Source organism: Hyperolius riggenbachi, chromosome 1, assembly GCF_040937935.1.
Source record: "Hyperolius riggenbachi isolate aHypRig1 chromosome 1, aHypRig1.pri, whole genome shotgun sequence".
Classification (NCBI taxonomy): domain Eukaryota; kingdom Metazoa; phylum Chordata; class Amphibia; order Anura; family Hyperoliidae; genus Hyperolius; species Hyperolius riggenbachi.
Genome location: NC_090646.1, coordinates 155994821 through 156011542, shown reverse-complemented (window position 1 = coordinate 156011542; position 16722 = coordinate 155994821). Strand labels below are relative to the sequence as shown.

The 16722-nt window shown below is 45.5% G+C and overlaps 1 protein-coding gene across 1 annotated transcript in view; it reads right to left on the bottom strand.

Moving 5' to 3' along the window:
- Positions 1-5364, bottom strand: part of ASB5 (ankyrin repeat and SOCS box containing 5) — a 77191-nt gene extending 71827 nt beyond the window's left edge. The window contains exon 1 of the mRNA XM_068278769.1: positions 5127-5364. Within this exon, the coding sequence (XP_068134870.1) occupies positions 5127-5319 (193 nt within the window). The 5' untranslated portion in view covers positions 5320-5364. The remainder of the gene's footprint in view (positions 1-5126) is intronic.
- Between the last annotated feature and the right edge of the window lie 11358 nt (positions 5365-16722).

The window sequence follows — 16722 nt, the reverse complement described above, 5'->3', positions numbered from 1 at the left end:
TTTCCAGCTCATTTTTTCTCCAATAATTATTGTTTGTGCTGCCTGACTTCAGTTTATCTGATGCAGACATTTATAATTAGGATCTCTCATTGCAAGAGATAGTTTTTGTTTGTTTTTTTGTGGCACAGACTTTTTGTCTTGCTTGTTTATTATATTAGAAGGGCGTTTTGAATCAGATGATTAAAAACTTCTTGCTTTTACTGATGGCTAAAGTGGTACAATACTCTACTGCTACTAATTATTGTATTATATTGATGTTTTTCTTTGCAAGAAGATTTTGACTTACTATAGATAAAAGGAAGTTTATTTTTACCATATAATGCAACTTATAATTAGGCTTCTACATGCCTGCATTAAGGGCCCGTTTCCACTGTTGCGACGCGATTTCGCCGGCATCCCGACGCTTGTAAAAACGCATGCGGATGCGTTTCCGCATGCGCTTTTACCCGCGATTTCGCGTGCGATTTCGCATGGCAGGGTGCCATGCGAAATTAACCATGACTCTGCCAGGGCAAAATAACATTGAAAAAGGTGCGAAATCGCACGCGAATCGCGGGTAAAAACGCATGTAAAAAATGCATGCGTTTTTCCTATTAAATACATTAGCGGCGATTCGCATGGATTCCCGACGCAGGCGAATTCTGTGGGTCTTGTCGTGCAGATTTGGCCCGCCGCCAAATCGCTCCCGCACGCCGCACATATGGAAACAGCCCCGCCCACTTCAATGTACCAAGCGAATCCGCATGTCGGCGCCGCATGCGGATTCGCTATGGTGGAAACGAGCCCTAAAGCTCTCTGTCAGGATTTTTTAAAATTATTTTTAGATAGTATAGAAAAGGATTACAGCATTTTTGTCAACTGTCCGTCTCGCAATTGGAGAGATTTGAATCATTTTCTGAACTTAGGACCTCTATGAAATTTTTGTGGTGTGAAACTTGTAGCCCTTGGGACAGCAATAGAAGCTTGGCTGGTATTCTAAAGGCGTACATTTAAAATTTACTGGAATTAAAAATGTACTGGATAGTAAATTTACTGATATTCTACTATCACATACCCTAACCTAACGCTCACTTGCATTACCCCTCCCCTACCTACACCTAAAGGTAGCCATACATCTAGTGATGATGGGCAGATTCGACCAAGAGACACATTTCTCTCTAATCGGTGAGATAATGTTGAGGTAATGATTAGAGAGACGCCTGTTGGCTGCCCATACATTGCAGGCCGATTCCCAATCAATTTTCTGTAATGTATACTGCACTGGGAACTAGGGGAGGGGACATTGGACATTAGAGGGGACAGCGTCAGGGGTTTTTTATCGTGTTCATCACTTGTCCCGATATTGCTCGCCGTTACTACTGCGCTCCCTACTGACCATGAAGGGCCGACATCTTGCAGCATGTCTGATCGACATGCTTGGCCTGAAATGTTTATCAAAAGATGTGATTGTGTGTACCCTAATGGTCTTAATGAGTGCTTGAGCTGAAGTGCGTTCTATGATTCTGTCTTTAAGTCTCATTGTGGTTTGACTATGAGTACTCCCAACAGGGCTTTTTGAAAATCATGATTGGTATCATAAAAATATAAGTATTTAAAGAGGAACTCTAGTGAAAATAATGTAATCAATAAAAGTGCGTCATTTTTCAATAATTATGTATAAATGATTTAGTCAGTGTTTGCCATTGTAAAATCTTTTAAATCCCTGATTTACATTCTGACATTTATTACATGGTGACATTTTTACTGTTGGCAGATGATGTAGCTGCTGCATGCTTTTTTGGCAGTTGGAAACAGCTGTAAACAGCTATTTTCCGCAATGCAACAAGGTTCACAGACAGGGAACTGCCAGGAGTACCACGGTCCTCAGAGTTTCTTGTAGGAGGGGATTCACCACAATATCAGTCATACAGCGCCCCCTGATGGTCTGCTTGTGAAAAGGAATAGATTTCTCATGGGAAAGGGGGTATCAGCTACTGATTGGGATGAAGTTCAATTCTTGGTTGGAGTTTCTCTTTAAGTTCTGGGAGGTGAACTCCTCAGCTATCAGCTGGAGTAGACACTAGTATGTATGGTTCCCCAGATTGGTAAAATGATGTTTGGACTGTTTCATTTTTTTCACTTGGTTCTAATACTGCTGGTATGTTGATCATATGATGTATTTGCATATCAAGTGGTTTCCTGTGGGTGGGGTATAAAGTTGTCACTAAGGTGAGGGATGTTACACCGGAGGCAGGGCAACACAAGAAACATTTTGTGTGTACCTGTGCTTGCCCTCAATACAGTCTGAGTTGCTGAGCCATTAGTGTGCCGTGTCCAAGTTTGTTCTTTTACCTGCAATAAATCTTGTTTTCTTCTTGGCTTGGACCCCAGGGGTGTAACTACAAATTATAGGACCCCCCAGAAAAACTATGATGGGGCCCAACAATTATCACAACCTTTTTCTTGCTTACCCTTGGTTATCCTCACAGCCCGGGGGCCCATCTTGCAAGGGTCATAAAACAAGTGTGAACATCATCATTTTCACATCCCTAATAAGTGTAACCATAGAAACACCTGATCTTAGGGATGGACCCCATTATTGGAGCAAGGGAAGGTTGGTAGTGGGGGCCCCCCTCACAGGTCTGGCCCCCCCTGCTGTTGCAGGGGCTTCTCCCCTGATGTTACTCCTCTGTCTGATCCCCTCACCACCTGCTTGGCCTCTGTTCCTGCAACCCCTGTGATGTGGTCCCAACATGCTCCCTTTCCCCACAATTCCTTAGATACCTGCGCCATCCACCCCACATGCTCATTTACTCTCATTTTATATTGGTCCCTCTCCATAGAACACAACAGGCTGCTCAGCAGACTGTCCAGCAGAGTGTCTGTACTGCAATCATTCTGTGGGCAGCACAGTGGCGTAGTGGATAACATTCTTGCCTTGCAGCTCCGGGTCCTGCATCTTCTGCAAGGAGTTTGTATGTTCTCCCCCTGTCTGCTTGGGTTTACTCCGGTTTCCTCCCACATCCCAAAAACATACAGATAAGTTAATTGGCTTCTCCCTAAAATTGGCCATAGATCAAAACATTAGCAAAATAAATACCTTATAACAATAATTACTAAGAGATATGACCAGCTAAAATGATCAATGGTATGATCAGCTAAAGCTATGTGTAAAGGTTTAGCTAATTAGCAACAACAGTGTTATATTGCGAATACTATATGCAATGTTCTACTTTGTTCTTTATTTCTATTGTTCACCAAATGTTTGATGCTAAGGAAATTCTACCGGTACAATATAACGCATATGTTTTAATTGTCTAATTGTCTTCTAACAAGTACCAATAAAAAGTTTTTCAAAGAATTTGAAAAAAAATGGCCATAGACTACAATAGACATATGACTATGGTAGAGATTAGATTGTGAGATCCTCTGAGGGACAGTTAGTGACAAAATTATATATATGCTATACTATATATACTCCGTGAAGCGCTACAGAACATGTCGGCGCTAAATAAATAAGAATAATAAAATGATAGTCACCCAAGACTATTACAAATGATTGTTTCCGGTGTTTCGGATTCAGTTATTGAAAGAGTAATGTACACAGCTTAAAGGGAGTCTGAAGCCCAAAAAAATAACTCTTTTTACCTGCCATTTATCTTCAGCAATAAGATCCTAGCTGAAACGCTGAATTCCCATGGCAGAACGAGGTCTTTATACCCCCAAATCCCTAGAGCAAAATTCAGGGCTCCTTCCTGGTAGAGGCAGAGCTTTGCGCTGTAGCTCTGCCTCTGCTGGAGTCAATCTCTGCCTCTCCCCACCCCTCTCAGTTTTCTTTCACTGAGAGGGGCGGGGAGAGGCGGAGATCGGCTGAGATTGGCGCGAGCAGAGGCAGAGCTACAGCGCAAATCTCTGCCTCCCCCGGGCAGCAAAATCCACGACCTGGAAAGTTGCTGAATTTTGCCCTGGGATTTGGGGGTATAAAGACCTCGTTCTGCTGTGGGAATGGGGCATTTTAGCTAGGATCTTATTGCTGAAGATAATTAGCAAGTAAAAAGAGTTTTGGGTTGTTTTTTTTGGCTTCAGACTCTCTTTAAAGGACAACTAAAGTGAGAGGTATATGGAGCCTGCCGTATTTATTTCCTCTTAAACAATACCAGTTGCCTGGCAGCCCTGCTGCGCTATTTGGCTGCAGTAGTATCTGAATCAACCCAGAAACAAGCATGCAGATAATGTTGTCAGATCTGACAATAATGTCAGAAACACATGCTCTGCATATGCTTATTCAGGGTCTATGGCTAAAAGTATTAGAGGCAGAGGACCAGCAGGGCCGCCGGGCAACTAGTATTGTTTAAAAGGAGATAAGTAAGGCAGTCTCCCTATCTCTCTCACTTCAGTTGTCCTGCAGCAATACAGCCTTACCATTATCTAATATTTGTAAATGGATACAAACTTATTTGGGCACAAACATATTCAAAAGTCATTCAATACATTTACTGACAGATAGGAAATAGTGGTGCAGTGCTGCTGAATGTAACACAGCCACAACAAAACAGCAATCCATCTGCACAACACAGCTGGGTAACACTGCTGCCCTTCCATTAGTGGTCACATGTGTTGCTGAACAAAACAAAAGTCCCTCGTTTAACGAAAACAGCCAAAATATCTGTATCCAAACACTGTGTACATATTCATAGCTCAATGAAACATTGCAGATTTAATAGCAAAGAGCTATAGAGCTCAGGTACATGACAACCAATCACGCTGCAGCTTTCCTTTTCTAAGCGACACTTAAAGAAAACGAAAAGGCCAGACTAACACGGGTAAGAAACGTAGCAAACTGAAAGCTAGTGTGATCCCTAGCAACCAATAAGAAATCACCATCTGTCACTTATCTGGCTACCTAAAACTGCAGGCTGGCACTTGATTTACAGTAGGACACTGCAAAACTCATATTGCTTCTTTGCACTGCCTTGACGAAAGACAGTTCATTATCCTCCTGCAGTGTGGCCTAGGTAAACAAACCCAGTCTGCTATTGTAATTACTGCTGAAAGGCTCCATGTTTCAGACATAGTTAAAGTTGCTTTGTGGTTAGTGCAAAGTGAAAGAACTAGGAAATAACTGTAAAATAAGTGGAGTGCAGTACCTTGCCCTTGTGCCACTGCATAGAATTCTGCCTGAATTCGTGCTGCCTCCTTGCGATTCCCTTTCACAATGTAGAAATGGCTGAGGATTGCCAGGCTGATTTTCACAAATAATTTAAAGCAGAAAAGAGCCAGGATAGTGAAGTAGACATTGGAAAGCTGCTGAGCAAAAGGTTTCTCCTCCAGCTCCGTCATAGCGATCCCAGAGTCTTTGTCACTGCTCAGGAGTGGCTGGGTCTGAACTGTTGACAGGATCACATGGCTACAGCCAGGAGCTGCTCACAACAGCTGGTACTAAGGAAATCAGATAGCAGGTGGTCATGATGCCTGCCTCTGAAAATATAAGGATTATTTGTTGGGCATAATGCGTAAGGCCGCATCTAATTCCATAAAGTCAATTACTGAGGAAAAACAATGTAAAGGTTCTGTCTCAGAGTAAGCAGAACAAGCTTAGATCTCTCTGTGATAGGGCAGCAAGATTTAATTAAACATATTTTTACACTGGTATTACTTCTAAATGGCAACCTCTCCAAACACTCAACATGTGTTTTATATGATAAGCATCAAATGTTCTAGTAGGAATTGTATTTAAAGGATAACTGAAGTGAGAGGTGTATGGAGGCTGCCGTATTTATTTCCTTTTCAGCAATACCAGTTGCCTGGCTATTCTGCTGATCAGCGCCATGACCCCAAGTAAAACTTTGGCATCAGGCGGCATAGACGCTGGAGAGGCACTCCTTACCTTGTGAATCAGGTAATAGCGCCACAAGGGTAGCCACGGCACGCAGCAAGCCACCTCATCTCTCAGGATGTCAGTGTCCCCAACTGCATGGCATGAAGGAGATGAGGAAATCTGACATCAGCATCTAAGCAGCTGAACACCCATAACATAGAGTACCGTTGCCCAGGAGAACAGGACGCCAAGACGCGCACGAGGGCAGTTCCACAGCTAGGGAGGCCAGCTTGCCGCCACTCATCCAGTGGGAGCAGGCTGGCTACCAAATCGGGGGGTGGTTATCAGGCAGCAAAATCAGCAGCAGCCCTGTTGCTGATTCTCTGCCTCTATCTAATACTTTTAGCCTTAAGCTGAGCATACACGGCTCGTTTTTTATTATCAATCAAGCCGCTGATGGCTCGATTGATAATATCCGACGTGTCCGATCACCGCGCCGGATCAATAACGCGCTCGATCCCCGCGGGCGGACAATGGAAGAAACGAAGCGCAGATAAGGTAGTGCCCGTGGGGACAAGCGGGAATCGATCCGGGGCGCCCGCGGGGACGCGTCGGGATCGAACCAGCGGCTCGATTCCGCAGCACAAACGAGACATGTATGCCCAGCATTAGACCCTGAACAAGCACTTGCAGATCAGGAGTTTCTTTCAGATCTGACAAGATCTTGCTTGTTACTGTTGTGGTTCAGACACTACTGCAGTCAAATATATCAACAGGGCTACCATGCAACTGGTATTGTTTAAATGTGCGAAGGAAAAACAATGCTCTCAGGTGGCACTCCAAATCATTCCTCCAGACTGATTGCTGGGCGAGTCATTGGAGGGCATCGGGAGCTGTTGTACATACAGTGGAGGAAATAATTATTTGACCCCTCACTGATTTTGTAAGTTTGTCCAATGACAAAGAAATGAAAAGTCTCAGAACAGTATCATTTCAATGGTAGGTTTATTTTAACAGTGGCAGATAGCACATCAAAAGGAAAATCGAAAAAATAACCTTAAATAAAAGATAGCAACTGATTTGCATTTCATTGAGTGAAATAAGTTTTTGAACCCTCTAACAATAAAAGACTTAATACTTAGTGGAAAAACCCTTGTTTGCAAGCACAGAGGTCAAACGTTTCTTGTAATTGATGACCACGTTTGCACACATTTTAGGAGGAATGTTGGTCCACTCCTCTTTGCAGATCATCTCTAAATCCCTAAGGTTTCGAGGCTGTCTCTGTGCAACTCTGAGCTTGAGCTCCCTCCATAGGTTTTCTATTGGATTAAGGTCCGGAGACTGACTAGGCCACTCCATGACCTTAATGTGCTTCTTCTTGAGCCACTCCTTTGTTGCCTTTGCTGTATGTTTTGGGTCATTGTCGTGCTGGAACACCCATCCAAGACCCATTTTCAGTTTCCTGGCAGAGGGAAGGAGGTTGTCGTTCAGGATTTCACGATACATGGCTCCGTCCATTTTCCCGTTAATGCGATTAAGTTGTCCTGTGCCCTTAGCAGAAAAACACCCCCAAAGCAAAATGTTTCCACCCCCATGCTTGACGGTGGGGACGGTGTTTTGGGGGTCATAGGCAGCATTTTTCTTCCTCCAAACACAGCGAGTTGAGTTAATGCCAAAGAGCTCTATTTTGGTCTCATCAGACCACAGCACCTTCTCCCAGTCACTCACAGAATCATTCAGGTGTTCATTGGCAAACTTCAGACGGGCCTGCACATGTGCCTTCTTGAGCAGGGGGACCTTGCGAGCCCTGCAGGATTTTAATCCATTGCGGTGTAATGTGTTTCCAATGTTTTTCTTGGTGACTGTGGTCCCTGCTAATTTGAGGTCATTCACTAACTCCTCCCGTGTAGTTCTAGGATGCTTTTTCACCTTTCTCAGAACCATTGACACCCCACAAGGTGAGATCTTGCGTGGAGCCCCAAAGCGAGGTTGATTGATGGTCATTTTGTGCTCCTTCCATTTTCGAACAATCGCACCAACAGTTGTCACCTTCTCTCCCAGCTTCTTGCTAATGGTTTTGTAGCCCATTCCAGCCTTGTGCAGGTCTACAATTTTGTCTCTGACATCCTTGGACAGCTCTTTGGTCTTTCCCATGTTGGAGAGTTTGGAGTCTGGTTGATTAATTGATTCTGTGGACAGGTGTCTTTTATACAGGTGACTAGTTAAGACAGGTGTCCTTAATGAGGGTGACTAATTGAGTAGAAGTGTCTAACCACTCTGTGGGAGCCAGAACTCTTAATGGTTGGTAGGGGTTCAAAAACTTATTTCTCTCAATGAAATGCAAATCAGTTGCTATCTTTTATTTAAGGTTATTTTTTCGATCTTCCTTTTGATGTGCTATCTGCCACTGTTAAAATAAACCTACCATTGAAATGATACTGTTCTGAGACTTTTCATTTCTTTGTCATTGGACAAACTTACAAAATCAGTGAGGGGTCAAATAATTATTTCCTCCACTGTATGTTAGATTATCACTTTCACTATCGGTGGCCTGGGCTGAGTTTTATCTAGTGTGTGTTTGAGGGTTAAAGCGGACCTGAACTCAGAACTTCCTCTCTGCTCTAAAAGATACACAACAGCATAATTACCTTTAAAGAAAAACATTTCTTTGTTACAACTAATACAAATCATAAAATAAATCTGCAGCGTGTCTACTTCCTGCTTTCATGGAAGCAGACATATTGTTAACATCCTGTGATTTCAAATGAGCTTATCTGCCATATCTGCCTTATCTGCATTCTCTCTGCCATGGCAATCAGCTGACACAGCTGAGAGATCAAATTACAACTTGTGATTAGGAACAGTTGAGGGGGAATTAGACAGGCTAAACTCTCTTAATACATACACAGTGCATTTCTCTCTGTTTTACTTCTGTCCTTTGCAAGAGTTCCGGTCCACGTTAATCTCCAGCTGCAGCTCTCCTAAAGTTACTAATAACTATGACACGTGGTAGCCACAGCTTGTTGCCGCGCAGACTTGCCTAGTATACAGCTACCAGTCTCTGCTGCAGTAGCCAGTCACCAGTGTGAAGCATCTTGTATTGCACCACAGCCCCTCACAGAACTCCAAGCTCAGATTTGCTGTGCCTCAGAGTTCAGCTTTTAGGACAGAGATGATTTTGTAATGCTTCGTTTATTTTGGCTTAGCCATTCGTAATGCAAAACACATCTTCTATTTTGTAATGCATATCAAATATTATGGGATTATAAATAATAAATGTATTATTGTTACACAGGTCATTTTTCTAAATATTTCCAAGATGTTTGAGCTATTAAACACTGATGAATAACACACTTAATTTTACACATATCTCTTCCCACGACTTGCTCTTTACAGTGAGATTTCTGTATGATCTCATTCACCACTATGTAAAGTGCTAGAATTCTAGGTCAGTTTCACTGTGACCTTTGAGAACGGACTGGTGTTGTGGACTGAATTATATCTACAGTCTGGAAACACTCTAATTGTGTAACGATTGTGGAACTTTCTCCGTGATCAGCGCACAACGCGTGCGCTGACACGGCGTAAATCCTCCACAAGCGTATATTTGCAGGCACCCAGCAAAAGGTGCTACGCACCTGTAGAGGGAAATTCCTGTCGGCAGATGGCGCTGAGGAGTGCAGAGGAACCAATCCTCTGTACCTCCACAAATGCCAGACAGGAATTGTATGAAGCGCAGAACGCAATCGCAAGAGAGGCGATTGCGAATGGGATTGAGCAAAGGGACAGGTTGTATGTGTGTGCGCCAATCCAGTCGCCACCCCGCAACCGCGCACACACAACAGCAGATATGAAATAGGAACGCGATCGCGAGAGGTGCGATCGCCAGACGTGACACCAGGCAGATCAGGACAGAATACGAGGGTAGCAAAGGCACAGCAAATACAATAAGGAGATACGGAAAATAACAACCGCTAGCTAACCGCGAACACCGCACTCATTCGCAACAGTGCACGCGGTTATGCGCGGTCTCCACGTGTTAAGCACAATAGAGACAAGCACGCCTAACTTACCATTAACAGACAAACATGAAACAGAGGACGCGAGCGCTTGCTTAACGGTTACCTCACCGAGCCTCCAGCAAGCGTAGCAGACAAGACAGACACACGAAATCAGGGACAAACGAGAGATAGGATCCACAGCACTAGCGAAAAGTGGCTAGCGCGATCCAGGTACAGAGTAGCAGAACAGAAGGATCCCCAGCGCTAGCGAAAAGTAGCTAGCGCGATCCCAGAAGACAGAACAGAAGGATCCCCAGCGCTAGCGAAAAGTAGCTAGCGCGATCCCAGGAGACAGAACAGAAGAGATAGCTGGTAGCAACCGCTGCACCAGCTATACTCCAAGAACAGAGATCAGAACCATTTCCTGTCCACCACCGTTGGGACAGGACAATGGCAACAGGCAAGACAAGACAGAACAGGCAATACAGATAATACAACCTGACTGGGCTAGAAGGGGAGCCTAAAGCAACCCCCAGGAATTAACTATACTAGATAGTAATGGCTGACACTCCAGCAGTGTCCATCAGGAACAGACCATGGAAGGGAAATGACCAGCAAAGCCTTCTGGGAAACATAAAGCTCTTATAGTGCCAGTCATCAAAGAAGGCAGGTAGGGGATTTGCATAACGAATGTATGCAAATTCCCCAGCAAGAGAACAGACCAGAAACTTGCAATGGAAAGACAGGTCTCTGTTTCAGAGACCTGCAGCCCACAGACTAGAGGAATGGACAAACAGCTGTCTGCCTGTGCAGCCAGCTGAGCGGATCATCTAGGGATGGATTCCAGACATCCCTCAGAACTGGTATAATCACAAAAATCTAACTGAAGACTCATGAAGGTCGGGACAGCCCGACAAGGCACAATCACAGTACCCCCCCCCCCCCCCTCTAGGGATGGATTCCAGACATCCCTCAGAACTGGTATCATCACAAAAATCTAACTGAAGACTCATGAAGGTCGGGACAGCCCGACAAGGCACAATTCCAGAGTCAGTCCATCCGAAACCGACCTCATCGGAAGCAGAAGCCACCGAAACATGCCCATCAGCACCACAAGTCTCAGCGTAACACCCATCAGGACTGTGGACACCAGAGAAGAAGCCATCGACACCCTCCAGACAATACCCACCACCTTCCAAGGAGCGTCCAAGAATACCAAACCTGCCGCAATACCTGTTCGAAGTGTCCCTTACAACACCAAAGCCATTGCTGATCGTATTCAGGGCACCAAGCAAAACCTTTCCCGGAATCTCCCAGAACGCCTTGAAGCTCCGCAGAGATCCCAAGAAGCCAGAACGCTCACCAGGCTCACATGGAGAACCACCAAGAACCCCTATGGAACCTATGATCATTCCAGACTGAAAATTAGCAGGACACCCATCAAGATCAGGACTTTCAGGGACAACTTCTGGGCATGCAAGCAGGCAGGCTATATCAGAACATGTCTCCACTGAGGAAGCATCTGAGTACGCTGGTAACCGAGGCATACTTGGGCTTTCTGGGTCACAGAGCACATCGGGGTACACTAGTACAGGAGAAACCTCAGGACATGTCGGGGATCTGCCAACCTCAGAGTCCGACACGACAAGACCAAAACCAGTACCGGGCAGAAAATCATCACGAGTAAAGGTCACAGGTACTGGTCTTTCAAAAGAAGACTCGGACTCAAGTTCAGAATTTTCTGTAACTGTAATATCATCATTGACTACACATGAATGAAGCTCCACAAGAGCTGCAAAAGTAGTCAGCAAGGCAGCAATGCCTACTGAAGTGGGCAACACCTCAGAAGGACCTGGGGGGCAGGAGACATCTCCAACAAGTTCTGCACCCTTTGGGAGGAACTCGGAGATCTCCAGGACATCAGACAAGACCTCAGGAACACCATTTCCCAAGTTTTCTAAGAAGGATTCTGAACTATCCATGTTACAGGGCAAAACTGGAACTTTATTTTGAGAACAGGGCAGATGTCCCAGGGAAGGTTCCACCATAAACTGAGACTGAATTTCATCATCATGAGTGGAACGTACAGAAATATTCACTGGACCACACACTGACTCCCTAACTTTAATCTCGCTGCACCCAGAATTCTGCGTAGCAGTCAAACTAGCTTGCAACTCCAAAACTGCAGAAAGACAGGTAAAAATAGCAGCAATACCTAGACGAGCCTCTAGGGGCAGGGCAGGAGATATTGTACAAGGCAATATTGACTCATCCAGAGTACAGGGTGGAGAGTCAGAACTTCCCTCAGAGCAAGAAAGGGGCTCACAAACATCAGTGTGAAAGGAAAACATGTTTTTATTCATGGTACAGGGCAGGTTCAGAGAAAGCGTCTCTGAATAAGGCAAAGAGGGTTCAGCGTCAGATTCGCAAAACCGAAGCGCTGTCTCACTCTTAGATTCGGCTAACAATGTCGAATCCGAGGAATCAGAACGCAAAACCTGCGAATCAAAATTCACTTTAGGTTGTGAAACTGACGCTTCTATAGCGCAAACCTCCGCGATCTGCGGAGCAGACTGCAAGGCATCTAGGACCGAAACACTGGAGCAACTGTCCCCAGGCAACGGGCCCTTACAGGTGTGAACAGGGTGAGACAGAGACTCATCTGCAGAAGAAATAGTGACATCAACAGGACAAACTTTATTAGGCATATTAATTTTACTTTTGACGCTGCACAGTCGAGAACTTTTCCCCATAGCAGGGTCACAGACGGAAGATCTCAAAGATCTGTTTCTAAATGACAAGGGGTCCCACACATCCTTGAGGAAACCGGCAGACTCCTGCCGATCACAATCTGCAGGAACATCCGAGAAACAGGCATCAGATCGCACAGATTCAAACTGCACACTGTCAGGAGAGAATCCTTCAGGATTCGCACAGGAATCAATCACAGCGGCATACTCATTCATTTCAGATTGCACAAAGTCAAGACTCATGCTTTACCCCAGAAAGGCAGGAACAATCATCCGACAACGATGTCTCTTTATTGGAATCAATTGGTTGGTGTGTGTGCAACTCATCCAAAATCGTTTGCCATACATAGATCACCAGATCCACATCATCCTTGTCACATTCATCGGAATCAATCAGAAAGGTACATTGAATCGAGACAAGCATTCAAGACATTTTCGCTTTTTGCGATGTAAAAATTGCAAAAGGCTTTCCAATCAAAATCGAATTCTTCCAGCAAGGCCCCAATATCCCAGGAAGCAAATGGGGGTTCAAACAGGCCAGTATCCAAATAATCTCCATAGGGGTGGAGTTCAGGAACAAGAACAGATTTTTTAACTGCTTTAAAGGGACTCTGAAGCGAGAATAAATCTCGCTTCAGAGCTCATAAATAGCAGGGGCACGTGTGCCCCTGCTAAACCGCCGCTATAGCACGGCTTAACGGGGGTCCCTTCACCCCCAAAACGACCACTGCGACACTTGGTCGCAGATTTGGTCGTGATTTATTGCTTCCTGGAGGCAGGGCTAACGGCTGCAGCCCTGCCTCCATCGCGTCTGTCAGCGGCGCATCGCCGCCTCTCCCCCGCCCCTCTCAGTGAAGGAAGACTGAGAGGGGCGGGGGAGAGGCGGAGATACGCGCTGACAGACGCGCGTGGGGCAGGGCTGCGGCGGCTAGCCCTGCTCCAACCAGGAAGCGCTCCCCGGGTGTATCGAGGGGGATTTGGGGGTGAAGGGACCCCCGTTAAGCCGCGCTCCGCCTCTCCCCCGCCCCTCTCAGTGAAGGAAGACTGAGAGGGGCGGGGGAGAGGCGGAGATACGCGCTGACAGACGCGCGTGGGGCAGGGCTGCGGCGGCTAGCCCTGCCCCAACCAGGAAGCGCTCCCCGGGTGTATCGAGGGGGATTTGGGGGTGAAGGGACCCCCGTTAAGCCGCGCTATAGCGGCGTTTTAGCAGGGGCACACGTGCCCCTGCTATTTATGAGGTCTGAAGCGAGATTTATTCTCGCTTCAGACTCTCTTTAATGTAGTGTGCGATCCTACCTATAGCAGGATCCACATAAGCTTTGGATTGGGGCAAAAAACCTGGAAACTGATCAGCAGATGCATTATAAACATCATTATCATACTGCATGGTTTTGCCCATTTCAGACTTGACAGAAATAACCTCTCTATCTGTGGTTGCCATGGGCAACGGATCTTTCCGCTGGGAAGCCTTCCTAGATCTTTTACGTTTAGACTTAGAGGCTTTGGATGGCTGCTTTATGGATGAAAGAGTAGATGGAACAGCTGATTGAGCTGCTGACAACAACTCATTAAGGGGGTATGGTAATTGAGGTAATCTCAGCCAATTGTGAATTAAAAAGGCCAAGAATTCCAGGGGTCTTTGACTCAGGGTGGTATGATCTAACACATCATAACCCCACATTGACATTTCGCCCCCCAACAGAATGTAGACCATTTGGGGGTCCCAGGTAGACACTGGGGTGCATTGGAATTCAGGGTTCGCTAACAGTTTCGTACACTCAGACAAAAATTCGTCTGTTGATTCAGGTTCAAGTTTTTTAAATCTCTTAAAGGTACAAGAGCCATATTCGACAAAATCGTACAAATCGGAAATTCCGTCTACACTGGGGTTTTGGGTTTGGCTGGTCATTCTGTAACGATTGTGGAACTTTCTCCGTGATCAGCGCACAACGCGTGTGCTGACACGGCGTAAATCCTCCACAAGCGTATATTTGCAGGCACCCAGCAAAAGGTGCTACGCACCTGTAGAGGGAAATTCCTGTCGGCAGATGGCGCTGAGGAGTGCAGAGGAACCAATCCTCTGTACCTCCACAAATGCCAGACAGGAATTGTACGAAGCGCAGAACGCAATCGCAAGACAGGCGATTGCGAATGAGATTGAGCAAAGGGACAGGTTGTATGTGTGTGCGCCAATCCAGTCGCCACCCTGCGACCGCGCACACACAACAGCAGATATGAAATAGGAACGCGATCGCGAGAGGTGCGATCGCCAGACGTGACACAAGGCAGATCAGGACAGAATACGAGGTTAGCAAAGGCACAGCAAATCATACAATGAGGAGATACGGAAAATAACAAATGCTAGCTAACCGCGAACACCGCACTCATTCGCAACAGTGCACGCGGTTATGCGCGGTCTCCACGTGTTAAGCACAATAGAGACAAGCACGCCTAACTAACCATTAACAGACAAACATGAAACAGAGGACGCGAGCGCTTGCTTAACGGTTACCTCACCGAGCCTCCAGCAAGCGATGCAGACAAGACAGACACACGAAAACAGGGACAAACGAGAGATAGGATCCACAGCACTAGCGAAAAGTGGCTAGCGCGATCCAGGTACAGAGTAGCAGAACAGAAGGATCCCCAGCGCTATCGAAAAGTAGCTAGCGCGATCCCAGAAGACAGAACAGAAGGATCCCCAGCGCTAGCGAAAAGTAGCTAGCGCGATCCCAGAAGACAGAACAGAAGGATCCCCAGCGCTAGCGAAAAGTAGCTAGCGCGATCCCAGGAGACAGAACAGAAGAGATAGCTGGTAGCAACCGCTGCACCAGCTATACTCCAAGAACAGAGATCAGAACCATTTCCTGTCCACCACCGTTGGGACAGGACAATGGCAACAGGCAAGACAAGACAGAACAGGCAATACAGATAATACAACCTGACTGGGCTAGAAGGGGAGCCTAAAGCAACCCCCAGGAATTAACTATACTAGATAGTAATGGCTGACACTCCAGCAGTGTCCATCAGGAACAGACCATGGAAGGGAAATGACCAGCAAAGCCTTCTGGGAAACATAAAGCTCTTATAGTGCCAGTCATCAAAGAAGGCAGGTAGGGGATTTGCATAACGAATGTATGCAAATTCCCCAGCAAGAGAACAGACCAGAAACTTGCAATGGAAAGACAGGTCTCTGTTCCAGAGACCTGCAGCCCACAGACTAGAGGAATGGACAAACAGCTGTCTGCCTGTGCAGCCAGCTGAGCGGATCATCACAAATTGTTAGTAAACTCTACAAACTATTTATGAATAGCTAGCTATACGATATACAGCAATACAAATATAGTGGTATGGTCTTAAAACCCAGGATAGCATCAGATGTATAGATATCCAATCTCTGAGAACTGCAGTAAAAACATGCTTAGCGGCTGACATAAAAATCAGGTGACCATGATGCTCCTATCATTTCTTGTGTCCTCAGCTCAGGCAGTGAGGCATTATGTCTTATGTGACTAACGTAGCACCACTGTATACTTCCAGTCTGCCTTACGAGTGTTGTAGCTAGATGACTATAGGGCCTATTACAAATATTGCATTGGACTTTCCCCATATAACAAGTACTTCCATCATGTCCCATCTACAACCAGTACCGCCATTATGGCCCAATTCACTAAGGGCAGTTAGGTAAAATAATTTAGGTTGGTAAAATACCGCATTCGTTATTTTTACATTTTTCCCCCCCAAATTCACCAAGATTTCATGCATGCGGTAGAAGTTCAGTAGTTTGCCAGTTAAGTTATTAGCTGGTTAGAGCTGAAGGTAAATACCGAACACTTTTACTTGATTTACCGAATGATCTTTGTAAATTGTAATTTCTTCAAATTTCTTGAGGTATTTACCGCAAGTTGATAATTTACCTCACTGGTCGGTAATTTGACTTTTCAGTGCAGTAATAGGTTTAGTGAATTGGCATGTGGCAAGGTGATCGGTAAAATCAGCTGTTTTTTGCATTACCGAATGCGGTAATGCTTTGTGGATTGAGGCCTGTGCCTCCCTAAGACAAAATCACATGGCATCTGTGTACTTTCAGCACTGGATTTCTTCACTGCCAAGTGTTACAATCACATGAAACTGACCTGGCGCTAAAGCAGGGAATCATTTTTCACCAAAAATA